Source organism: Aethalodelphis obliquidens, unplaced genomic scaffold (genome assembly GCF_003676395.1).
Source record: "Aethalodelphis obliquidens isolate GAN/ISIS:26980383/991018 unplaced genomic scaffold, ASM367639v1 scaffold7, whole genome shotgun sequence".
Lineage (NCBI taxonomy): Eukaryota > Metazoa > Chordata > Mammalia > Artiodactyla > Delphinidae > Aethalodelphis > Aethalodelphis obliquidens.
In genome coordinates, this window is record NW_020837951.1 from 12,383,817 (window position 1) to 12,409,546 (window position 25,730).

Sequence of the window (25,730 nt, forward strand, 5' to 3'; positions counted from 1 at the left end):
GGAGCAGAGGCAGCTGCGCAGGTGTGTGAGTGTGTGTAGATGTCTTGTGCTCCTGTAAATGCTGCGAACAGGTCATCATTTGCATCAGATGTACACAAACGTAGGAGGCATGGATTGCATCAATGGAGTATAATGTGTGACTTTATATGAAACCCAGCTCGGCCCAAGGTGTGACCATGCATCCCTCTCGTACCAGTAAGTGGGGCTGTGCCTGAGGTCTGTGGGTGCCCCTTGAGGGAGGGGCGGTGGTGAGAGCTGGGTGCGTGTGTGCCTGAGGGTGCCTTTGTATGTCAGCGTGTCTCTGAGTCTCTCCGTCAGCAACTCTGAGTTTCTGTGTGTCTATATGTCTGTGTGCGTCTCTGGGTCGCTGCCTCGCTGTGTCTCGCTCTCCCTTGGCGGGGAGGGGATTGGTCACGCATGACTCATCTTGAACCGAGCGGGGCTCCAGCGGCAGGGCAGCCGCCGCCGCAGCTGGAGGGGGAGGAGGACGAGGAGGAGGGAGAGGAGGAGGGAGAGGAGGAGGGAGAGGAGGAGAAGAAGGAGGGGGCGGGGGCCTCTCCAAGTTTGTCGGGACCTTCTTCCGAGACCGCGGCGGAGGCAGCCAGGGAGGCCAGGGCTGCGTACCGGCCGGGGCTCGGGGCGGGGGCGGGGGCTGCGGCTGGGACCGGGCCCGGGGCGGCGGGGCCGGCGCCTCCGCTCTCCTCCAGCTCCTGCTTCAGCCTTTGCTCCCGCTGCGGCCGTGGCCCCCCTTGGCGCGGCTCTCCGCGCTGCGCGTCCGCTGAGCCCGCCGCTCCCCGGCCCATGTACTGGAAGCATGAGAACGCCGCCCCGGCGCTGCCCGAGGGCTGCCGGCTGCCGGCCGAGGGCGGCCCCGCCACCGACCAGGTGAGCGAGCGAGAGAGCGAGTGGGTGAGTTGTCCGGGCCGGGGTCGGACAGGGGCCGAGACCCAGCCGGGCCGGGCCGGGTGGCGGGCGGCCGCAGAGCGGAGGGGTGCTGGGGTGCGCTTGGGAGTGTGTGTATGTGAGTGTGTGAGCATGCAGGAACGCGAGGGGGGGTCGCGGAAAGCGGGAACACATTATGCAAATTTTGAAGGAATTTCTCAAAAAGCGATTTAGCAAAGACACAGGCGAATCAAGAGGAGGCGAGGCGGGTATTGTCCGTCTGAATAGGCGCTGATAGCGCCAATGCGCCGGGGGTTGTTCGGGCGCAAGGCTGAGAATCTCGGCGCGGGGCCGGTCCCGGGCGCTCCGAGGGGCTGGAGGGTGCTTTTTCCCCTTCTTGGACGTCTCCGTTTTCTCTTTTTGGTCCCGTTTCGGCCCCGATCTAGCCCCTGTTTTGCTCTGGGTTTCCCTCCGACTGGCCCGCGAAAGGCGCCTGAATCCGAGTCGGTATCGCCGCACCGATTTCGCCGCGCGCGCGGGGTGGACGGGCTGGTGCTCCCAACGCTCCCGGTTTTATTTTCCTCAAGCGCCCACCCCCCATCTCTTTCTTTTCTTTCTTTCTCTCTTTTCTCCTTTTTGCATTTTGTGTCGAGAGGAGGAGAAGGGAGCGAGGAAGGGGGTGGGTGGAGGGAGAAAAAATTCGATTTTTAATTACTACCATTAAAAAATCAAATTTGCAATTCTTTGGGCGGCCTGATGGATCTCACTGATTGACAGTTGGAATTGACACTCTGGCTACCTCTTATCTTGGGCATTCACGACAATTTCTAATTGCAGGTAGTTTGTATGTGTGCGCGTGTTTTTTTTCCCCCTCAGAGGCTTGTATTGCAAGGGAACTAAGCGATTACTTCAAGAGCCACGGGTTAAGTGCAGGGAGAGGGGGAGAGAGAGGGAAAAAATCCAATCCAAATTCAAATTGCTTCATTAGAGAGACACCGCTTTTGTGGGGAAGGGCTTTAAATGCCCACTACAAAGTTAGGACTCATTGTTCCGCGCCGGTTTATATAACAGGCGCGGGGAGGCGCTGGGCTCAGGCTGCGCGGAGCCAGTTCTGCAGCCGCCGCCGCCTGCGTTCCCTCCCCCCTCCCCCAGGTGATGGCCCAGCCAGGGTCCGGCTGCAAAGCGACCACCCGCTGCCTTGAAGGGACCGCGCCGCCCGCCATGGTGAGTTCGTTCGGCCCTGCTTTCGGTCCCCGGTCTCCCGGCGGCCGGGCCCTGGGGAGCTGACCCGGCTTTCCGGCCCCGAACAGCTGCCCGTGCGCTGGGGGACTGCAGGAGGGCGCCGCCCCTCTCTGAGCCTCGGTTTTCTGGCCGGGAATGTGAGCTTTGACTGCTCCTGGCACCTAGGAAGCGCGTGCTAAAAGTTGGAGTCGTCCTGTCCTCTTCAGTAGGCCCTTCCATTCCTGTCCTGTAGCCCGCGGCTTGTCGTTTCGGGGGCATTTCGTTGTTAGTTGGTTCGCTGAGGCCCCAGATTTGTCTCCGAGGCAGCAGCAACGCTGGGCACCTGGCTTAGCCCTCAGCTCAGAGCGCGGCTCTCCCTCTTTCCCCACTGCAGGCTCAGTCGGACGCTGAGGCCCTGGCAGGCCCTCTGGACAAGGACGAGGGTCGGGCCTCTCCCTGTACGCCCAGCACGCCATCTGTCTGCTCACCGCCCTCTGCCGCCTCCTCCGTGCCGTCTGCCGGCAAGAACATCTGCTCCAGCTGCGGCCTCGAGATCCTGGACCGATATCTGCTCAAGGTGAGACAGGGGCGGAGTGTTGCGTGTGTTGGTGGGGTGTGGGTTGCAACCCAGAGGACTGTAGGGAAACGATGCCGGCGCCAGGTCCACTAAATTCGAAACCTGGCTCATCCCTGCCTGACTGCGTGGCTTCGGGCAAATCGTAGCGTCTCTCTGCGTTCCCGGGTTCCTGTCTGAAAAATGGGCAGAGTTGATTTCTACCTCCCTGAGTCTGTGTTACAGAAGAAAAGTGGGGAAGTCCCATGAACCTTCAGCGCTCTGGCGTATCTGTCTGCAAATGGGGCCGGGGAGGCTGGGGCCGGGCGTGAAAAGAGGCCCGCGCTGAGCCGCCCCCCATCTCCACCCCCTCCCCAGGTCAACAACCTCATCTGGCACGTGCGGTGCCTCGAGTGCTCCGTGTGTCGCACGTCGCTGAGGCAGCAGAACAGCTGCTACATCAAGAACAAGGAAATCTTCTGCAAGATGGACTACTTCAGGTAGGCTGCGGCCGCTGGGCCAGCAATGTCGCCGCAGGCAGGCCACCGGCGCGCGGAGGCCGCCTTTGCGACGCGCTGTCTCTGGCTCCGGAGCCCCCGTGTCCCGAATGCTCTGGCGCGCCGCGAGGGCCCAGCCCACCGGCTCTCAGCGCCACGAACCAGGAGCTCCAGGCCGAGCGCGGGTGCCAGCACAGGTTCGGGCCGCTGATCCGCCTCCGGTTGCTGTGGCCCACTCGGGTTTGGTCGCGTCTCTGGCTCGGTCTCGGATCCTGCCCGAGTCTCAGGCTCAAGTTCCGACTTCCAGCGCGTTGGTCGAGCTCTGATGTCCCCGTCTTGCCCCGATCCGCTCGTATCCCAGCCGACCTGGCTGCATCTCCGGTGCGCTCCGGCTCTGGGTTCCAACCCTACTCCTACTCCAGCCAAGCCGCCGTCTCTCCCGGGCAGGACCCTGAGCTGGGCTCCAGACTCTTGCCCTGGCTCTGGTTTCGGCTTTTACCCCGGCCGGGTTCGAGGCTGGATTCGAGTCTGGTCCGGCCCCAAGCACTAGCCTCGCATCGGTCTCGGATCCGAACCCATATTCAAGCTCATCGATCTAACTCCCGACCTCGGTCTCCGGCTCCGCCTCAACTCAGACCCCGGCATCGCTCGAGTATAGTGTTTCGAGTCTGGGTTCTGCCTGCATCCCAGGTGCCTGTTCCAGTCCCAGCGCCGTCGTCGTTTCGGGCCCCGGCTTCAGCCTCTCTGGGGTCTAGGCTCTGACTTTGGGCCGCCGGGACAGGAAGGGGGAGTCGGGCGCCGTAGCCAGGGCCCCGAGTAGGATCACCCTGGGCTGCGCTCTCTGTGCCGCGGTGCCGCGTCCCCGCCGCTCAGCTCTCAACAGCAGCCCGGCTAGTCCTCCCGCCGCTTCTCCGTCGCTTGCGCCTGGCTTCTCACCGCGCAGCTCGGGCCTGACCCGGTCACGGGGTCGAGGTCACTGCGAGGTCAGAGGAGCAGCGGCTGCCGGCTCGATCCCGGCGGGAAGCGTGAAGCAGGCCTGAAGCCCGTCCAGCGGGCCTACGGAGTCCAAAGAGAGCAGAGTGAGATTGGTTCCTGGGCCGCACGCCTGTTCCCAAGGGCTTTCTCAGGAAGTGGAGAAAGCTACTCCCCTATAACCACCACCACCCCCTTCCCCAGTCCGCCGACATCCTTCCCATCCTTGCCTCGGGAGAGGTCATGGCTTCAGTCTTCCTGGGAAGACCCCAGCCCCAGAAAGATCCCCTGAGTCAGGGGATGCAGTAGAAGGCAGTGCCGCCCCCTTCCCCGGCATTGAGTCTCTGGGAACTTGGAAAGAGAGGACCTTGAATCTAGGAAGAAGCTAGCAGCATTGGGGGCTGGGGTACTCTAAGGAAACCTTAGGAAGCCTGGTTCGAGAAAACGGACTCTTCCTGGTGCATGGCTGTGAGTGGCAGTGCAGCTGGGGTGTGCATGGGGAGGGGCGGCTCTGCCAGGTGGCCTGGGACTCATGGGACTCAGGGATGCTTGTGTGTCTGTCTTGCCCGGATCTGTGCAGTGGTGCTGGGGGAATGTGTCACTGAGCAGGGTGAGGGGTGTGTGGACAGCGTAGGTGTTCCTTTACAACAAACATTTGTCTTTTAGTTTATGTGTGAGTGTAGAGAGTGTGTGGCTGTGTGAATGTCGGGACCGTGTGTGTGTGCGCGTGTGCACGTGTGTGTGTATGCGTTGTGCAAGGTGGTCAGGACAAGTTCACATCTGGACTGGGATCTGGAGGTGAGCAGGTGAGGGTTCTGAAATCCCTTCATTCCCCATCCCGCCACACAGCCCTCCTCTGAGGGGGCATTTCTGCTTACGGCCTTAACCCAGGCACTGGGGGCTCAACGGTGTGAGGTGAATGTGGATTTGTGGATGTGGATGTGGGCTGTGGTGTGTGTGTGTATGTGAGAGCGGGCTTATCATTGTGTGGTGTGTAACCAGAGTGTGATGTCTCCCCTCCACTGTCCCATCTGACACTTAGCTGGCCAGGGCAGGAGAGGGAGGTTAGGGTCCCTGTGTAGCCAGTACCCTGCTCTAGGCCTGACTCCAGTTGGTAAAAAAAAAAAAAAAAGAAAAGAAAAACAAGCCAGCTACTCTTTCAGAGCTCCTTGGGTTCATCAGCTATCCAGGGACACGGCTGAGGCCTGGGAAACCCAGCAGGCCTCTTCCCGTAGAGTAAGGCAGGCCTGGCCCCCTCTCCTTGCTCTCCTGGTGGGGACAGACCTGCCACCCTGTGAGCCACATGTCCTTGCTGCAGCTCCAGCCCCAGCTCATGCCCAGGCTGGACCAAGCCCCCGTGGTTGACATGCTTTCCTAGACCTTCAAGGCTTAGTCAAAACTCAGATCCTGACCTCTCTGTTCAGCACCTCACCGGCTGTGGAGTCCCCCTTCCCACTGCGGTGGGGTGGGGAATGGGACGTCCAGCTGTTGTGGAGACACAGAGACCAGGCTCCACCAGGCCAACCCTGATCACTGTGTGACCTTGGGCAAATCCCTGCATCTTTCTGTCCTCAGTGTCCTCCTACCAGGGTTATCTCTCTGGGCTGCCAAGGAGGCCAGTGAAGGGAGGAAGGCTCAGTAGAGGCTCCCTAAAGTGTAGGTGCTACGGATGTCACCACTGTCACCATTGGTGACAGGATTCCAGACATAATCCCCTAATGGCATTTCCTCAGGCAGTCTGGGGAGCCAGGATGGGGATGGGCCATTTCTGGGCTGCAGGTTCTGAACGCTAATCCTTTTCCAGCAGTGACAAGAGCCCCCAAAGCAAAACTAAAACAGATTTTTGGTTAAGAAAATGGAGAGAATAAAAGCTCACATTCCTTGGGATGAGAGAAGAATTGTGGCTCTTCTGATCATTTCTCCCCCAGCCAGGTCTCCCTGCAGGCATAACTCATCCCTGGCAGCCCCACCTGTAACAAAAATAATAAAACCCACAGAAAGGGAGAGAAAAAAGCAGGCGGAGCGCCAGGCGGGGACTACTGAGTGCCCCGCGTGGCAGCCCAGGCTCTGGGCGGCTGCTGTGAAGGAGCCCCTCCTGGAGAGAGCAGGAATGGGAGCACGGGAGACAGAGCCCCTCTCTAGAGCTGGGGCTCAGGGAAGGGCTGAGCGCTCAGATCCTCTAGCCCTCTGTTTCCTGAAGCCCAAGGTCGAGAGTCTGATGGGAAGTGGACTGGAGCGCTCACCCCAAAGAGAGGCCAAGATCTCTGGACAGGATGCAGGGAGGGAGGAAGTGGCCAAGACCCCCTGGAGGGGGCACTGGTAGCTTCCGAGGTCCTCTGGCTCTGGTCTTATTCCCCAGGGAAAAGTTTCCTCTCAGTTCTATCCCCTATCTTGCCCCTCCTTGACACTGGCCTGTAGACCCCTCTTCCATCTCCTTTGGCAGAGCTGGCAGCGTTGGGGACTCAGGAAGCTAGAAGTTAGGAAGGCACTCCAAGCTCATCGGGGCAGGAGGCTGCAGAGCCTGGGTGGGGAGGTGGTCCAGGGGTCCAATGCTGCTCCTGGCTTTGCATTGTTGGAAGGGATTGGTTTTCCACTGGCTGTGTGTCCTCAGTGTGAGGTCGCTGGACCTCTCTGCCTCAGTTTCTCCATTTGCCATCCAAAGAGGGACCTCACCAGCCTTTGTGGCTTCAACCAGATTCCCACCTCCCCTAACCCCCTGAGTCCTAGCAGAAAAAAAAAAAAAAAACTACCACCAAGAAAATGTGTATTGCTTTTAATTTCTTCACTTTTTTGGGTTTAAGACTGTTTTTTATTTTCTTCCAAGAAGTGAAAAAAAAAAAAAAGTCCTGGGGGTAAAATAGCGTTCCTTTCTGGGGCATTCATGTCTCCACTGCCCTCAGCACTCAAAACCCCAGACAGCTGCCTCCTGCCCACCAACCTGTGGCTGCCGCCCCCCAAAGGCAGGCACGAACTGGTCTGCAGTGCCCTTCAAGCTCCTGGCCTCCTGAAGCGTCTTGCCTATTGTAGAGTGGGGGAGGTGATGTCCTGAGAGAGTGGAAAGTGCTGTGCCCCGGGTCCCACCAGCGAGAGAGTGGAAGAAGGGACCAGACAGGGACGAGGACACTGTCAGGAGACCTTACGGAGCTCTTCTCTAAGCCAGGAACTGTGTTGACCCTTTACATCTCATTGTTTTATGTCATTGACTCCTCAGATTCCCCCTGTGAGTAGGCTACTGTCATAATCCCTACATTATAGGAGGGGAAACTGAGGCCCTGAGTGGTGAGGTCACACAGCTAATAAGCGGCAGAACTGGGATAAGCCCCGGGGCTGCCTGACTCACCATCCCTGGGTCTAGATACTCAATACTCTTCTTTTATAGCCGAGACATGTCAGCAGCCACCCTGTGCAAGGTGGGGCCCATGCAATGGCAAAGGCCACCTACCCCCACCCCACCCCCCGTGGGCCTAGGGCTCCCATAGGGAGCACCTGCTGTGCTGTGTGACTCTCCATGGGTGGGCCCTGGGAGTACTAGGGCTGGAGTGAAGTGACCTCAGAGTCCCAGTGACTGGAGCAACTTTGCCAGGATCGGGTCACCAGGGTCTCTAGCCCTCTTGCCTCCTGACCATGGGAGTGGGGAGTAATGGGTTAACTGCTTCTCCTTGTGTTTATGCGGGTGGGGTTCAGAGAGTGCCCCGGGCTGGGCCTGGGAGGGGGCCTACCTACTGCTGTCCCCAGCTTGGCACGAGACACTTAGGACAAGCCCGCAGCCTTCTTTCCCTCCTTCTGCCCCGAACCCAAGCTCAGACCTCGGACTCCAGCGGGAGAACCCCACCCCCTCCCCCGGAGCTAGGGTACCCCGGGAGGTTCAGAGCTGGGAAGCCGCCCCCCACCGCGGCAGAGAGCAGCCCAGCGGCCGCCAGCTGTTGGGGGACAGATGTTGGGGGAGCTGAGAAAGGCGTTCGGGGAGGGGCCTTGCGCTGGGACCTCCGAGGAGTGGGCCGTTTTAACCTCTTAGTTGCTGGTTCTGTTGTTTCTGGCTGCTTCTCCGAATGGTTTGCCGGGAAGGGGAGGAGCAGAAGGAATAGGAAGGACTCCACCTCTGATCCCCCCAGTTTGCTTCATAGACTCGCTCTAAGGCCCTCAAGCGAGCGTCCTGAACGCAGAACAAGGGAAGCCTGGTTTGAGTGGCACCGCCTTGGCTCGCTAGCTTCTTAATTAACATTGCCCTTCCCACTCTGAGCTTCGGTTTCCTCATGCAGGAAAGGGGTAGCTTAGTAATGGGCAGGGGTCGCAGTGAAATTCCGATGGGCTCTTTCGTTGAGGCTCATTCACCCAACCAATGACTTCCGAGCTCTTACTCGGTATCCAGGAGAGTTAGGCCGGGGGAGCGAGCCTGACTTGGTCAATGGCGCACAGCTCCCTCTGCGGAGCCACTAGCACCCAGATGTCTCCGTTCCCTGCTCCGGGGAGAGAGGGCAAGGCGGTGCGCGTGGCCCACTCCGCTCCTTCCAGCAGTTGCCAGGATGCGCAGCCTCCGTCCAACATCTCTCCATCCTCAAAGCGCCTCTGTGCTTTGAGCCTTTGCCCCGTGGCGCGCGCGGGGACCCAGGGAGGGGCGCGCACAAGACTGGGGGTGGCGGGCGATGGCCGCGCCCCCTAATCGTTTTGGCGCTCCCTTCGCAGCTCCCGAACACCCCTTTCTTGAAGTTTCGTTGTCTCCGCCGCCGATTTCGCTGCTTCCGGAATCCGGCGGCTCGGGCCTCGCAGCCCGCCTGGGAAGGAGTCTGTCGGTTTGTCAGAGCCTGGATCTGTAAGCCTCCTCGTGCCCCTTGTTTGTGCCACTGACCCCTTCCCCGGGTGGGGGACACGCTTCAGGAGCGACCCGAAAACTGCAAAACGACCCCCCAACTCCATCCAAGGATCCAGCAGGAGGATGATTTCGTTGACTGGGTGGAGACACGGCGAGCGCAGGGAGCTCCTAGAGCTGGGGACAGCTCCTGGCATTTAGGGTGACACGCAGAGGGTGAGAAAGTTGCTGACAGGTCGCTAGCGGCTCCCGCCTCAGAGCAAGGGGATGAGGGCACTGTGAGCCGCTAACGTAGGCGCAGAACGCGCCCGGGCATCGGGGCTCGTGGAGCGGGAAGATCAGGGATGCGCGGGGAGTCTTCGATGCGTCTTGGCCGAGAACGAGGCATCCCGCAGAGCCAAGCGCCAGGATCCGAGATGTTACACTCTGGCTCAGCGCACTGATCCCGGAACACGACAGGCTGGAGACGCAACGGCTCCTGCCGGCCTCTGAGGGCCCGGACCTTCGCCTCCCGGCCCTTTCAACTCCCTGGGAACGCGCTCCCAGCCTACCGGAGCCTGAGGGTTCCTATGCCTTGCGCGCGGGAGTTTCCAGGTCCCAAGGCCCGGAGTGGGGATTGCGACTCGGTCAGGCCAGGCCCCTTTCCCGTTCATACACCGGGATTCAACTCTACGCATCTCCCGTCCGGCTGCTTTCGCAGGTTCTAGGGGTACCTTTTGCACTTCGGAGGGGACCTCAACCCCTGCCCCACACTCCGTGTGGTCTTGGCGAAGTCACTTGTCCACCCTGAACCTCCGATTCCACGTGTGCAAATTGGGTGCCAGAGTCCCCATTTCACGTGGTTGCGGCGAGGGGGATGCAAAGAAAGAGTTGCGCCCCAGGACGCTGGAGCGCAGCGAGAGTTCTGCACCCGGCTGGCCCTTCTCCCTCCCTTCAGAGGCCCGGAAGTTCTCCCAATCCTGAGCCGGACCTCGGAATTTGGGGTCGGCCCCTCGGCTGGAGGAGGCTCCGGTGGGCAAAGCGGTTTCCTCTCCTTTTTACTGAGAGATTGGGAACAGAGACGGCGGGCTGTGCCGGGGAAGCCGAATTTCCGGGGTCGGGAACCACTTCTGTTTGGGAGGCAATTGACCGAACCCGCAAAGGTGCGCAGCGCTGCCTGAGCGAACCGCGCCGCCCCCCGACAGGGTCCCCTAGGGCTCCTTGTCTGACAGAGCGGCATGGCACTGGGGGTACGTCTAGAGCCGGGGCTGGCAGAGGCCTCCGCTCTGCTGCACTCAGTTCAACCCGAGATGGTTTATTCAACCGGCAGTTGCTTGCATTTGCCAAGGCAGGCGAGGCTGTAACCAGGGCGCATTTGCTGGGCTGGTTCCTCCACGCACTCAAACGCATTTCCGAGTGCTCTTTTGGGTGGAAATGTGCCTCTGGGGACACAGAGGCAAATCTTCTAGCTCCTTTCCCAGGAATACCAGGGGTGGAAGGGAGAGCCAAGAAACCTGACATTTACAAACCGGTGTGATCATTGCTGAGAAGGTGGTGCTGGGAGCCGTGGGACTGGGGGTGTGGGGGGAGGGTGGGAAGAGGGAACAGCCTGTGCGAAGGCCTGGGGTGGGAAAGTGCTTCAGAGGGGGCCATAAGATCTGGAACCAACCTTCCACTGTAGCTGACTGGGGCTCATGCTTGAGTGTAGGGTGAGGGATCTTGAGGAAGGTTAGGGAGGAGAGGAGCGAGAGAGGATGTGGTCTGTTGAGCTTTGTAAACTCCCAAGGATCTTGGACCAGATCCTGAGGGTAGAGTGGAGCCACCAGAGGATTTTAAGCAGGGCAGCGGACAGGGTAAAGTGTGCCTGCTGGAAACTTCCCTGTAGCCACTACGTGGAGGATGGGTGTGGAGACTGGCAGCAAGGGGCGCATGGTGGGAGCCTGGTTTAGGAGGGCAGTGGTGGCGGTGGCGAGGAGGAGATGGGTCCCAGAGATACTTAGGAAAGGGAACCAACAGCGCCTGATGATTGGTTGGATGGGGGATTGAGGAGAGGGAGGAGTGTATGATTTAGGTGTCTAAGCTTGAGAGGCTGGATGGGTGAAAGCACCATTCCCTGAAACAGAGGAAACTGAGGCTCAGAGGGTCCGGACAGGGTCACAGAGTGAGTCATTCACTTCAAGAACAAATTTTCCCTGGTGCTCTGGGGACAGGCCTTGGGCTGACTTCTGGGACAGGGCAAATCAGACTGCTGCTTCCTGGAGGGGCTCCCAGTCTGGTGGTGGAGGCAGCCACACCCAAATAGCCACACCACAAAGGGGGAGGGAGAAGGGGAAGAAGCAGAATCAAGGAAGGCTAACGGGAGAGTGGGGCATTTGATCTGGGCTTTTTTGTCTTGTTAGAATGACACAGGACTCCAGAGTCTGGGACTAGCTGGTTACTTAATAGACTACAAAGCACTAAACAAATAGCCGTAGCTGCTGTTGTCACCTAGTTCAGCTCAGGGCAAGGAAAATGAGAACTCAGAGAGGTTAAACAACGTGCCCAGGGTCACAAAGCTAGTAAGGGCATATCTGTCTATGCTTCCAAGAAACTCTGAGCTTCTCTACAGCTGGGTTACAGTTTATTCACCTCTGGAGTCATCCTGGCTAGGAGTTCTCTCCTTGCAAGCTGTGTGACCTTGTGCAAGTTACTTTACCTCTCTGGTCCCCGTTTTCCTCATCTGCAAAATGAAGATTACTTGGGACGATCAGCATAAAACAGTTAGAATCTTGCTGGGCAAGTGGTTAAGTGCTCATAAATCTGCCTATATTATTACTACTATTAAATTTCCCCTAACACTTATATTTTAATGAGCAGGTTAATACTATATACAAATGTTAAGTGATCATTGAAGAAAATTTGGAAAACTCAGAAAAGCACCAGGAAGAAAATAAAAACCACCTACCAGCTTGCCTTCTAGGTGGGACTTGGCTGCAGGGGGTGGTGAATCCAGGCAAAGGGAAATGCACGCGTGAAGGCCCTCAGGAACCTGGGCATGGCCGGGCTCAGACGGGCCACTGTCTGAGCCTCGCCACCCCCTCCCCTTCGCCCCCCACCCCCACCCCGTGTCCTTCAGCCGATTTGGGACCAAGTGCGCAAGGTGCGGCCGACAGATCTACGCCAGCGACTGGGTCCGGCGGGCACGCGGCAATGCCTACCACCTGGCCTGCTTCGCTTGCTTCTCGTGCAAGCGCCAGCTGTCCACGGGCGAGGAGTTTGGCCTGGTCGAGGAGAAGGTGCTCTGCCGCATCCACTACGACACCATGATTGAGAATCTCAAGCGGGCCGCCGAGAACGGTACCCAACCCGCCCCGCCCCGCCCCGAAACTGGCCGCCCCTCGGCTCCCCAGCCTTCTCTGACCACCCCCCCCCAGCACCCCAGGGACTACCCACACTTCGCTAGAGCCAGTTGCCCCCTTTATCACCTGCAGGCAGCATGGGAGTGGGGCTGCACACAGATCTGGCCGCTTCTGGCTCCACCATTTGTTTGAAAGTTGGAAGTCACAGCCGGTCCTTGCAAATTATGTTTCCTAATCTGTAAAATGGGGCTGATGGTAGGACACCTCAAAGCTAGATGAGCCGATGTGCTGTGAAGCCGAGAGGCGCTCAGTGAACCCTAGAGATGATTCTCATAATGGGGCAGCCTACTCCACCTTTGGACAGCTCTGGTTGGCCTGGAGGCTCATCCCCTCCCGTTTCCTGGAACCAGGCTTGGGCCCGTCTGCGAGAGATGAAGTGACCCTCTTCTCCCAACTCCCACCGCAGCAGCTACAGGCCGGAGATTTGGGGGTGGGGTTTTCATCCTGGACTGTAAGGACAGAGGCCTTTGAGTCTGGAGACCCAAGCTTCAGGTTTGCTTCTGGCGTGTTGTGCTGACATACAGTTTCCTTTTCTCTCTGGGCCTCAGTCTCCCTAGTTTCAAGATGGATATTGGACTAGAAAGATCCCTAAATCTCTTCTGGCTCTGATACTGTGATTTCCCAAGACACTTAGGCTCAGGGACAGGGTCCAGGTCTTCCTGGGATCATGGGGGCTGAGTCATAAAGTGTCTGCCCCGTCCCCAGTGCCTCTGAGGAGGAACTAGTCTAGACGTCCCCAGAGTGTTCTTGGCCATGGCCACAGCAGAGCCATCACTTTCTCCAGCCAGGATCAGGGCTGAGTGGGTCTAGGTGGGGAGCAAGTGAAGCTGGAGTGCTCTGAAGTTACCTGCAAGTAACTGGGCAAGTCAGTTGTGGAGCTGGGATGGAAGCCCAGGAGTTAGAGGTTCCCCCCACACCATGGCTCAGGAGTGACTCCAGGCTCCTTCCATACCTGGACCAACCAGAACTACCCCTAGTCACAACCTTGCCAATTACACTCCAGCTCTCACAGTCAGGCCTGACTCCAGACTCCTACCACGCAGGGAACCTGAAGGCTTATGGTCTCAGGACTCCTTTACTGAGCAGCCCTCAGTTTTGGCTACTGGTTTACTTTTTAATCTTAAACACACACATGCCCATTATAGAAAATTAAGAAAAGATGGTTAAGCAAAAAGAAGAAAATAAAGACCACTTCGAATGCCACCACCCCTCATATTTTAGTGTCTATCTTCCCAGATTTCGTTCTATGTCTGTATGTTGGAGTGTTTGTTTAGTGTTTTTCCTAATTAAAAAAATTATGAACAGTGGTGGAATTCCTGGAGATTTTTATTTTCTTCTTTGTGCTTATCTGAATTTTCTGAGGTTTTGGCAAGGAGCATCTTATTACCTTTGCATTGCAAAAAATGAGGTACTAAAAACTAAAATGGGAATACATTTAGTGTGATTATAAAAGTAATGTAAATGGAAAGAGAATAACTAACGTATACTCCAGTTAACAAAGTTAAACCTTAGAGAAATAAGGCGATGAGACACGTGATTGTTGAAAAAACTTCAAAAGTTGCAGAAACATTGAAAGTAGAGTCCTCATAATTCCACTCCCTCCTGCGAACACTTTGGTGTATATCCTTCCAACCTTTTTTGCTCCCATCCGTTTTTACAAAATTAGGATCCCAGTTCTGTAACCTGCCTGCTTCCCATCTCCGCCAGCCCTTGGTTTCCCCAGTTTATCAAGGAGGGAGCCCAATTTGGGGCGCTAGAGTCAGCCAGCTGTCAGAATACCAGTCGAAAGGTCCAGAGCTGGGATTTTCTTCTCTCTGAACCTCAGTTTCCTCCGCTGTAACACGAGGATAATGTCGCCCGTGCTCAGGGCTGTGAGACATAAAGGGCACACCGAAAGAGAAGCGTCTGGTACTGAGCAGACGCTCAGAAGTGGAAGCCCCTTCCCCAAAGACTGAGCTCAGGGACTAGGACCCTGGGATCCCCCCTCCCAGCCCACTCCGCTCCCGACACTTCCAGGGACCAGCTCCCCCCACCCCCGTCCTTTCCAGGCTGCCACTAGAAGAGATGGGGACGCGTGGTCAGCCACTTCTGTCGCCCTCAGGGAACGGCCTTACGCTGGAGGGGGCAGTGCCCTCGGAACAGGACAGTCAGCCCAAGCCGGCCAAGCGCGCGCGGACGTCCTTCACCGCCGAGCAGTTGCAGGTACCTTGGCGGGCCGCGAGTGGCCGGGTGTGGGCCGGGCCTCGGAGTGGGCGGGGCTGAACGGGCCTCCTGACTCCGCCCCTCTGCCCGACCCGCGGGTGGCGGGGAGGGGCTGTAGCTGTCTGGGGCGTGGCCTCCGGGCCGGAGCCTCTGATTGGGCCGGGGCCTTGGCGACCTCGGCGGGCTCGTGCCTCACCGCCCCGCGGCGCCTGGCAGGTTATGCAGGCGCAGTTCGCGCAGGACAACAACCCCGACGCGCAGACGCTGCAGAAGCTTGCGGACATGACGGGCCTCAGCCGAAGGGTCATCCAGGTGGGGCCGGGGGTGGGCGGGGCCTTCGGGTCTGGGGCGGGGCCTAGGGACCTTGGGGGTGGGCCCTCGAGCGCGTAGCTGGGCTGCGGAGCTGCGGGTTCGGGGCGCACGTGGCCGCCCTTCCTGAGTTGGCGACGAGGCAGTCCCTCCTGGGGTCCCCCGGCGGTGCGTCCGACTCTCTTCCGCGAGGCTGAGGCTGCTGAGGCTGTCGTTCCAGGTGTGGTTTCAAAACTGCCGGGCGCGTCATAAAAAGCACACACCACAGCATCCCGTGCCGCCCTCCGGGGCGCCGCCGTCCCGCCTCCCCTCCGCCCTGTCCGACGACATCCACTACTCCCCGTTCAGCAGCCCCGAGCGGGCTCGCATGGTCACCCTGCACGGCTACATTGAGAGTAAGTGACCGCCACAGCCTGGTCGCCCGGCCTGTGGGAGAGGGGGGTGTAGATGAGCGCTCGTGGGCGGCGGAGGCATGGGGAGCCTCGTGCGTGCAGACGAGGGTTCCGCAGTCCCTCGGACCTAGTGGTTGTGGAGAGGAGTTAAGTGCCCCGGCTCTGCCTTAGAGGGGCTCGACCCTTAGTAGAGGCAAGCCATTAAGCCGTTCAGAAAATATTGGTACTTTCCAAACATCCACTCGGTGCCAGGCCCCGGGGACTAGGGAGAGAACAAGATGGCTAAAGTCCTGTCCTGGGGAGCCTGGGTTCTGGTGTGAGAGACATGGAACAATACGAGATAGATGAGCGTGTGGTGTTAATTGTGGTGATTCCTGTAGTCAAGGTGCTGGCTGGGAGTGTCTGGAGATGTTGCCTATCAGTGGGCTGAGACCAGAAGGATAGGTAGGAATTAGTGAGACACAAGGAGTGGGGAAATAGGGGTGCAGGCAGCAGAGGAACCGAATGTAGGCAGAAAGCGTGGCATGGGTGCGTTTGCGGTTGCAGAAGAAAGCCAGGGTGGCAGGAGTACCCAAGGTTGTGAGGCCGTGGGCAAATCACCTGACCTCTTTGAACCTCAGTTTCCTCATCTGTAAACTGGGACATTAATAATGCCTACTTCACAGGGTTATGAGGATCCACTCATGTGTTCAGTTAATATTTTTTGAGTGCCTTCTGTGCCTTCTGGGATACAACTGAAAACACAACAGACCAAAGCCTGTGTGCTCCCAAGGCTCACGCTGCAGGACGGGAGAGGGGGGAGAGAGAATAAACGAATAAAGGATGGAGGGCAGGCATGTCAGTGGGGACTGAGCACTGTGGTGGAGAGGGGGTGGCAGGTTGTGGTGGAGTGACCTTCGAGCAGGAACCTGGGGGAAAGAGAGAGAGTAGGCTTGTGCATTTCTGGGGGATGGACATTCAGTGAATCTGCTGTTGAGCAGGTGCTTATCACAGATTTTCTTTCCCTTTGAGGTTGTTTCTATTGATTGTTTCCTCAAAGCTGGGCATGACCAGAAATATAGCAGTGATGACAACATACCCACAAACTCAAACCCTCCCTCTCTGGCTCCAAGGGAAAGAGAAGGGAGGTCAGGGAGAGCACAGCTGTGTCCTGAGTCCCTGCCATGTGCCAGGCACTGTCCTACCACATGTTTCTAAACATCACCATCCCATTGTACAGATGAGGAAACCAAGGGCCAACAGTAAGTTAGTGGGAGCCAGGTTCCTTAATGATTGAATGTGGGCTTTAGCATCAGACTGTGGGGCTTCGGATCCCGTCCCTGTCACTTACTAGCTGTGTGACATTGGGTAAGCTTCTTAGCATCCCTGAATTCCAGTTTCCTCATCTGTAAAAAATGAGGACAGTAAGAATCCAAGCCCTTTTAAAAAACGGAAAGAATACGTATCTCAAAGCAGTGTTGCGAGCATCAAATGAGATCATTGACTTAACGTCCTCAGCATTTAGTAAGTGCTGGATGAGTACTAGCTGCCCTTGTGGTGGTGGCAGTGGCTCTGGTTGGTGGAGCTGAGAGTGTAGAGCCCTGCTCACCGCGCCAGGCTGTCAGTTGGAAACAGTGTCTCTTTGTTCTGTTCCATTTCTGAACCATCTGCTTAGTAGGAGGGACTTTTTTCCCCCTTTCTTTTTGAAACAATGACATGTTGAGGCTGCAGAGAGCCCATTGTTGATCTAGTTCATCTGTTAAAGGAGCCAAGGACCAGGGGCTCTCTAGGTACCAGGAGTCTGGGCCACCAGCCGGCGCTTGCTGTGGAGTTGGTAATGGACCTAGGTGGCCCCGTGGAGAGTGGGGCCGTGGCCTCCGGAGCTGTGCCAGGACTCTGCCCACACAGTTTGTCGGCCAAGTCTAGAACTGTCTTGGACACCTAGAGAAGGGGCTGAGGTAACCTTTCCTTTTCCCCTTAAGGCGAACCCAGCTCAGGGCAGGAGGCATCAAGGGTATTTGGACCTGCTGCCTCTTGCTGCATGACTGAAGGTCACGCTAGCACTCTTCTTCGCCGTTTACTAAATTCACAGGTTTCTGAGTTTCCCGGAGACTTCAAACTTGGAATATGATAAAAAAGTTTTGGAATCAGATTCCAGAAATGTGCACACACACACAGTTTCCCATGTAATCTCAGGCTGTTTGTGGACCCCTAAAACCCCCCAGGTTAAGAATCCCCCATCTTATACAACCACCGTATTCTACAAACGAGGGAACTGGGGCTCAGAAAGGAACAGTGACTTGTCCTAAGTTACATATCAATTGTAAGTCTCTGTACAGAGCTCTTTCGCCTCTGACCAAAGAGGATGAAGTGCAGAGAAGAGCAAGGCCATAGACTTCTCCACTGTAGTGGTAAAGAGGCTGAAGCATGAGAGATTTGGGTCAGACATAAGGATGGACTCCCCCCACCCCCGCCACCGCCATTTTAGATGTTGTACAGAGACCCATTCAACAGATTAGATGCCATGCCTCATTCTAGATCCTGGAAATCCACAAAGATCTAGAATCTAGAAAACAGACAAAAATTCCTGCCCTCATTGGAGCTGGCATTACAGCTGGCAAAGACAGATAATATCAAATAAAAAATAAAAATACACAGTAAGTCAGATGATGGTAAGTGCTAAAGAGGAAAAATAAAGCTGAGAAGGATGACAGGGAGGGTAGGGTTGGTGTTGGGTTGCAATTGTAAATGGGTGGTCAGGGAGAGCATCATAAAGAAGGTGACATATGAGTGCAGAGTCCTCTAGGGTGTGGGGGTAAAGCCTTGGTGATTCTTGGGAGATAAGAAGGTACAGTGCACCAAGGGAGGATTCTAATGGATGGGGTACAGCCTTGCGTGTAGGAGGTGTTCTGTACATATCCGTTTCTTTTTCTTTTTTTACTTTTTTAATTTCAATGTTGATTCACAATGTGTTAATTTCTGCTGTACAGCAAAGTGATTCAGTTATATATATATATATGTGTGTATATATATACATATATGTGTGTGTATATATATACATATATATGTGTGTATGTATATATATATATATATATATATACACATACACACATGCTTTTTTTTATATTGTTTTCCATTATGATTTGTCAGAGAATGTTGAATACAATTCCCTGTGCTATACAGTAGGACCTTGCTGTTTATCCATTCTATATATAATAGTTAGCATCTGCTAACCCCAAATTCCCACTCCACCTCTCTCCCACCCAGCCCCCCTTGGCAACCACAAGTCCGTTCTCAATGTCTATGAATGTGTTTCTGTTGCACAAAAGTTCATTTGTGCGATATTTTAGATTCCACATATAAGTGATATCATATGGTATTTGTCTTTCTCTTTCTGACTTACTTTACTTAGTATGATAATCTCTAGGCCCATCCATGTTGCTGCAAATGGCATTATTTCATTCTTTTTTATGGCTGAGTAGTATTCCATTGTATATATGTACCACATCTTCTTTACCCATTCATCTGTCGATGGACATTTAGGTAGTTTCCATGTCTTGGCTATTGTGAATAGTGCTGCTATGAACATAGGGGTGCCTGTCCATACTCATTTATGAGTTTATTTATCAGTGAGCTAGACAGTTATCGTGTAACACTTTATAGCTCATAAAGAATTTCACGTAGAAAAATGGTACCCTATTGAAATTTTGCCCAGGACCACCCAGCTGGTAAGTGGCAGAGGTGAAACTGGCCCCAGGGCTCCAGCCTACCGAGCCTGGGGCTGGTGGGATCCTGCATGGAGGCTGGGGGATGGGCTCCAAGGCATCCTCTCGTCCACAGGTCAGGTACAGTGTGGGCAGGTGCACTGCCGGCTGCCTTACACCGCGCCCCCCGTCCACCTCAAAGCCGATATGGATGGGCCACTCTCCAACCGGGGTGAGAAGGTAAACGGAGCTGGGTTGGGTTGGGTGGGTCAGAGCCACCTTGCCAGGAACGGCTTCCGCTGAGCAGGCACCGTGCCACTTTGTGGCAGACCCTCTGCCCAGACACTCAGGCCCCCGCTGTGCCCCCGAGGTAGTAGTCCCTCAAGCAGGCGCCAGTGCGCTCAGTGCGCATGGCCAGCCTCCGCAGCGCGCCCGCCCGTGGCTGCCCTTCTCTTTTTCAGATTTGTGGATTTAGTTACTTTGCTCAAACTTGGCGGTCCCGAGGAGGGCTTATATCACACACCACCCCGCCTCCCACCATCTCCCGGGTTTCTCCTACTTCCTCCTTTGTATTCCTGTCTGTTGGGAGTGAATATCCTGAGCTGGTGGGGCCCGGGGACAGCAGGCCAGCCAGTGACCGTGGTCAACTGGTAAGGCCTCCTCTGTGGAACCCGATCTCTCGTTGTCTCAAGCATTAGGACTGGACACCCAGAACGGTGCTTGGACATCGCCCAGTCCAGTGGCTTGAAAGCTTTGTTTTAAGCCCGGGAACCCGTTTGTTTACTCTTTTCCATAACACAAGATGCAGATGAAAGGGGGTGGAGCTGCTCTGGGTGAAACTGCGGAGTGAGTAGGGCCCTCACCTCCGGCTCAGCTCCCAGACACTTCCCAGCGAGCCTTGAAAGCCACTGCTCTCAGACACCCTCTCATTTTAGAGACGGGGAAATTGAGGCCCAGGTGGCTCAAGGTCACAGAGCCTGAATGAGAACTTGTGCCTTGATGCGTTCACTCATTCAGCCGACATTCACTATGTACTGACGGTGCCCGCGAGCCCCGAGTCAGTTGCCAGGAGCACAGAGATGAGGAAGGCATAGTCCCTGCCCTCGAGGAGGCCAACGTTACACCAAAGGGTGATCAAACTGCGACGCAGAGGCCAAGGGAGCTGGGGGGTGGGGCGCAGCTCGGGAGAGACACAGGAAGGCTTCCTGGACGCAGGCACGTCTGAACCTCAGAGTTCAGCCGGGAAGGCATGAGCCGCCACGGCTCTCAGGCAACCCAGAGCAATTCAGTGCTGCTGGCACACAGGCTTGGGAGGAAACAGAGTGAGAGGCGGGGGCCTTGGGCTGCCAGGTGAAGGCTGTGGACCGTGGTGGGCCCTGGAGGCCTCTTTTAGAAGCATCACTATAGTGGTCCTCGGAGAGGCAGGGAGCCCCAGGAATCATTGGGTGTGCTGGGCCACGGAGGCAGGGCCAGGCCTTCGGGCTGAGTGCAGTCTTCATGTGCCGCAGCACCATTTGGGCAGCGTGTAGAGATGCAGATTCCCCAGCCTCGCCCCTAGAGAGCTGGTGGGGAGTTCTGGGACGGGACCCCGCGATCTGCGGGTGTAATACCCAGCCCCAGTGATTTTGGCAGGCAGACAGGCGTGGGACGACTCCTCCAGGACAGCCCCTCTTACTCTGCCTCCTAATTAAACACCTGCTGTGTGCTAGGCTCTGTGCTGGGCTCTGTGCTGGGCTCTGTGCTGGGTACCGTGGGGAAAGTAGATGGTGCGGAGGTACGGACAGCCCAGTAGGAGCAGTAGGTTTATAAGTAAATGGTAGTACATCTTCAGCCCCACATCCCGCAGACCCCAGTGGCGGGTGAGCACGCCCCAGGAACGTCCCCTCCGAGATAGTCATACAGGAAGGGCTGCTTTCGGTTGAAGCACTTCACACGTGTTGTCTGATGCCACCCAGTCACCCTGTGGATATGAGGATGGCATCGTCACGGTAAAGATGAGGAAACAGAGGCTCAGAGAGGTGACACAATTTGTCCGGGGATGCAGCACGTCTGTCAGACTCTGAAGTCCGCCCGGTTCAGTAGTGACCTCCTTCTGTGCCGCACTTTACAGTTTACACAGCGCTCTCTCTGACCTCGCCCTTCACTGTCTCCCTAGGAGGATGACTATGGTTGATGCCATTTCATAACTGCAGAAACTGGGTCTCAGTCAGAGCAGCAGCTTGCCCAGGGTCACACAGTGAGCGTGGGTACAGCTGGCCTCCATCCTAGGACTGCCTGCCTCGGAGCTGCCCCCGTCCTGTGGGAGAGAGTTTGTCCTGTCAGACCTGGCACCGGGACTGCAGAGGCGAGCTGGCGTGGTCCCTGTCCTCAGGGAGGGGGTGGGTGGCTTAGAGCAGGAGGCAGGCAGCCACATCCCAGCTTGACAGGGCAGTTGCGGTGAGGGATGCACGTGGCCTTCGAGGATTCAGAAGAGGGAGTGGCCAGCTCTCGGGAAGAAGCAGGGGACACGAGGAGCCCGTGCGAGGCAAGGAGGCTTGGAGGGACCTGGATTTGAGGGATGGTGGGGGGTTTAGTGCGGCTGAGGCCTTGGGTGGGGTTGGAGCTGACAGGGGGTCACATAATGAAGGCCTTGCACCTTCAAGCAAGGGGCCTGGGAGCAGCTATTATCTGGAGGGGAGAGGGGAGCCTTGCAACAGATTAGGGCTGGGCTCAGCTCTTGGAGTCGAGCCCTCGTCTCCTGGTTTCTCAGCTAAGCCTGTGGTTATGTCTGGTTCAGCCTGAAGGATGAGCCGGTCTGGGGTCTGGCAGCTTTGGTCGTGGAAGTTTTCTGGCCCCTGGGTTTGGCTGCTGAGCCAGAGTTTTTCTCTTGCTGGGCCATATCCCCAACTTCGTGTCCAGCGGCTCTGCAGAAAAATGTCTCCGCCTCCTCCATGACCTTCCGCCCTCTCACTGCCAGACCTTCCTGCCAGCGGCCAGGGACCTTTTCTGTCCACATCTTGCCAGCCTGGCGGGCTGTGTGTATGGCCAGTCAGTGCAGAACGGCATGGGCTTTTTCTCCCAAGTCCCTCCGGGCCTGAGCCAGCCTAGTGAGGAGGAGACTCAGGGCCCCCTAGAGCAGCCCCCTGAACCCACTCATCAAGACCAGCACTGGCCTGGCCGGGAGAACAGCGCTGTGGGCATCTGGGGTAGCACCCTCCGCCTCCACCACATCATCATTTGGCCACACCTGCCTGTGAGCTTCCAGGACCACTTTTTTTTTTTTTTTTTTTGGTACGCGGGCCTTTCACTGTTGTGGCTTCTCCCATTGCGGAGCACAGGCTCGGGACGCGCAGGCTCAGCGGCCATGGCTCACGCGCCCAGCCACTCCGTGGCACGTGGGATCCTCCCAGACCGGGGCACGAACCCAAGTCCCCTGCATCGGCAGGCAGACTCTCAACCACTGCGCCACCAGGGAAGCCCCAGGACCACATTTATTCCCGGTCATGGGCCCAGATCCCACAGTTCAGAGCTTGGAAGGCTCTTAGAAATCAGGGCCCGGCCGTCATCGATCAGATGGAGAGACTGAGGCTTATGGAGGGGAAGCGTCTTTCAGAGTCACCCCTCTTGAGAGAGCTTCTGTTCGGAAGAGTCCAAAGTCAGGCAGACATCCCAGAGACCAGAGGGGAGCACGGCCCAAGGTGGGGTGAGTGGGCGAGGCCGTGTGATGTGGGCTCTGGAGTCAGGCAGACCGGACCCCAGCTCAGCCACCTTTTCTCTTTGAGACCTGGGAACACACCCACTGTGTGTCGGGCACCTGGCGTGTCTGAGCCACCTGCCCGTCGAGGTGTTTGGCTGCATGAAGGGCTTGGCCTGTTGCCTGGTGCTTGATAGGCACCGCGGGTAAATGTCAGGGTGGCCTGGAGAGGAAGAGGCAGTGGGTCTAATGAAGAGAGCTTGTTCTAGACCCTAGGCCTGGGTTGCAGTGCTGGGTCCACCTCTTCCTGGCTGTGTGATTGCGGGCTCACTGATTTTCACCTCCCCAGCCTCAGCGGCCTCCCCTGTAAAGAGGAGATGGTGGTGGGACACCCTCGTGGGGCTGAGGTGAGGCTTCTGTGAAATCGTGCAAGTGTGCACTGTACCCAGTGCCGGGTATAGTGCCCAGGAGACACTTGCTGCTGCTCTTGGATTTCACCAGATCCTCCCATTCTGAGAGAGAGGTGTTGTCATCCCCATTTTACAGATGAGGAAACAGGCTCAGAGAGGGGGAGTGAGTTGCCCAGGGCCCCGCAGCAAGTAAGTGTCTGCGCCAGGATTTGAACCTAGATGTGGGCCCTGGGCCCGCCTCCTTCTCCATGCCTTCGAGGACTTCTGGGGCGCTACCAGGCGGGGCAGGCCCTGGCTCAGCCCCCTCCCACGCCCTCCTCTTGCAGGTCATCCTTTTTCAGTACTAACGCTGCCGGCACTTCCGCATCTGAGCATGGGCGCCCGGCAGCTGCCCCTCAGCCGCTGAAATCCGGAGTCCGAGCCGCTGCCAGGGATCCACCCGCTCTGCCTCCACCCCTCATCCGCCATCCTGCCCACCACCAGCTGAGCCCCTGGGCCTGGCCTTCCCCTCTCCTGCCGAGAACCAGAACCCGCCAGGAGCACCGCGGAGCCCTCCTCCCTGAAGGCAGAGCTCCCTGAAATTTGGAGCCAGGGTGAAAACAACAGCCTGTGTTTCCCATTTAGACAGGAGTCGTCTTCAACTTAAGCTGATTACAATAGCAAAAGGCCGAATTGAATCGCACGACGCCAACAGCCTTCCAATTTACAGGTTTTCTTTCCTCCCATATTGGCCTTTATTTACTACTTCCTTGGAACCATCTCTGAATTCTGAATAGCGGACAACCCCCAATGTTATCCACTCTGTTGCTTTTGTTTGGAAAACTCTACAGTGTTTGTGGGATGTCCCCAAAGGAAAGCTATGTTCTAATTTTATCATTTCCATCTGTCTGGTTATGTCAAGTTAATTCAGAGAGAGAAGAGACACTGACCAACCCTGAGAGGCCCAATAGGGCACAGATGGAGGCCTGTCCAGACCAAGAGGCAGGGGGAAAAGCGGGGGCCGGGGGGAGGGGGTGGGGCAAGGACCCCCATGGGTTTGGAGGCCCAGGAGAAGGATGCGGCACACTGGGCTGGGAGAAGTACTAGCCATTTTAAGGAGAGGACAGAGGAAACTCGGGGTGTGTGTCGGGGACCCTGCTTTCACCTAGTTATCCAGCATATGTGCAGGAGACATAGCAGAGGTGGTGTTTGATCTGTGTGGTGACATTTCTGAACGCTTGGACAAGTTAGAGTTGGGGACCCTTGTTGGCTACTTGACTCCTGATGGGGGTGCTTGGGCCACGTCTTCTTTGGGGGGACCTCTCATGGGGGAGCTGGGGAACAGAGCCCAGGGAAAGGGCAGAGCTTTCATTCTAGACCCACCTCTGAGTAGAAAGAGGGTGCCTGCTGCCTGGGTGAGTGTACTTCTGGGGTGCTACCAGGCGGGGCAGGCCCTGGCTCAGCCCCTGGCTCAGTAGAGAGAGGGTGCCTGCTGCCTAGGTGGTAGCACCCCAGGATTCTAGCTAGCACTTCTGGGCTTCCCCACCAACCCTGCCCAGAGCCAGTCCCACTCACTCCTGAGAACGCAGGCCAGACACAGCTGTGCTCACATCCACCCTGTCCTGCTGCAGCTCTTCCACCCCAAACAAAAGGGCTTGGGCTACACAAGACCATGATTTATGTTTTCAGGGGACCCCGTTTGTCCCAGGCTAATCCTGTAATTTTAGAATGACTTGGGTGTCCTGATGCATTTCCCACTAGAGGCTGCTAGTAAGCATGTTTCAGCCCAAGTCCTCCTTCCTGCTTTGATTAACCTGATATGTTGCTTTCGGAAGGAGACTCTAGGACAGGGAAAGCAAGTTCATGGTACCTAGGTGTCTGCTGCCCCGGTTTCACCCATGGCAGACATCGCTAATCGATCGCAGCACTCTCTATCTCGCCGAGTCTGGATAAGGGTTCGGAATCCACATGCTTGAAGTTGGCACTTAACGTGAAAAACGATATGCTCTTCTTACTCTGGGACCTGGAGGAGGGCTGGGCCCGGGTGCAGCCCAAGAAGGGAACTTGCTTCTTTTCCCTTTCAAAGACAGTTCCAGCTGACTCAGGGCAAAGGAAAGACACCCCTCAGAATGTGATCAGTGCAGCTTGGTTCAGAACTCACCCGGTGAATAGAGTGTGCCTGGCCCTACCCTTGGAGCTGACGTTAACCGGAGCAGCTTGGGCCCAGTTCCTGGTGACTGGGGAGCTCTAATCTTTCCTTTGACGTGGTCAGTGGCCAGCCGAGCCATGCCCAGGGTCACCCAGTACCCACTCTGCCTTGAGCCTCCCCCCAGGGTCTGTTCCTTGCGTGGATCACATGGTCGTAGCATGCTGCGGTTCAGACACGTCTCCACTAGCCTGTTAGAACAGCCTGGGAACGTACAGGCCATCAAGACTATTTATTTAAATACGAAACAAAAGGAGGAAAACACACACACACGGAAAAAAATTGTAAGCACTTTTTTGTAAAACCAATGTCTGTTTTGTTACATACCTTTCATGTTGTGCTTTGTAAATGTCTTATTTGTGTAATAAATAAAGTTAATGCAAGTAGAAGTGCTGGCACTGACATCCGGAGCACGATGGAATTCCATTTCTTTCCTGCTCTCTGGTTAAGGGCTCAGGCTCAGGCCTGGCCCCCAGAATATCTGGGCTGCTAGACAGTGAAACCCCTTCCCGGAAGACTGGTTCTGTTTCCCAGCTAGGAAACTGAGCGTTGTAAAGGCATGGCGGT

At 56.6% G+C, this 25,730-nt stretch overlaps 1 protein-coding gene across 4 annotated transcripts; it reads left to right on the forward strand.

Annotated features, from left to right (window-relative positions):
• Positions 1–675: 675 nt before the first annotated feature.
• On the forward strand, positions 676–25,565 carry LHX6 (LIM homeobox 6). 4 transcript variants are annotated; one of them, XM_027104956.1, is made up of 10 exons: positions 676–885; positions 2,035–2,106; positions 2,498–2,680; positions 3,035–3,156; positions 12,027–12,247; positions 14,411–14,511; positions 14,728–14,823; positions 15,041–15,215; positions 19,032–19,135; positions 23,305–25,565. In XM_027104956.1, the coding sequence occupies exons 1-10, from the start codon at positions 802–804 to the stop codon at positions 23,323–23,325; spliced, it is 1,179 nt and encodes a 392-aa protein (XP_026960757.1). In that variant the 5' UTR covers positions 676–801; the 3' UTR covers positions 23,326–25,565. The 4 variants fall into 4 exon arrangements, with proteins under 4 accessions (XP_026960757.1, XP_026960758.1, XP_026960755.1 ...); XM_027104957.1 differs by lacking the exon at positions 19,032–19,135 and having other exon boundaries at positions 23,305–23,970; XM_027104954.1 differs by lacking the exon at positions 23,305–25,565 and having other exon boundaries at positions 19,032–22,182.
• Positions 25,566–25,730: the final 165 nt, after the last annotated feature.

What these genes read in the sequence shown, in the direction of transcription:
- LHX6 (XM_027104954.1), top strand. Translation starts at nt 802, where the DNA reads ATGTACTGGAAGCATGAGAACGCCGCCCCGGCGCTGCCCGAGGGCTGC. An exon ending in GGACCGCGCCGCCCGCCATG is followed by an intron (nt 2,107 to 2,497) that starts GTGAGTTCGTTC and finishes TCCCCACTGCAG; the next exon opens with GCTCAGTCGGACGCTGAGGC. An exon ending in CAAGCGGGCCGCCGAGAACG is followed by an intron (nt 12,248 to 14,410) that starts GTACCCAACCCG and finishes TGTCGCCCTCAG; the next exon opens with GGAACGGCCTTACGCTGGAG.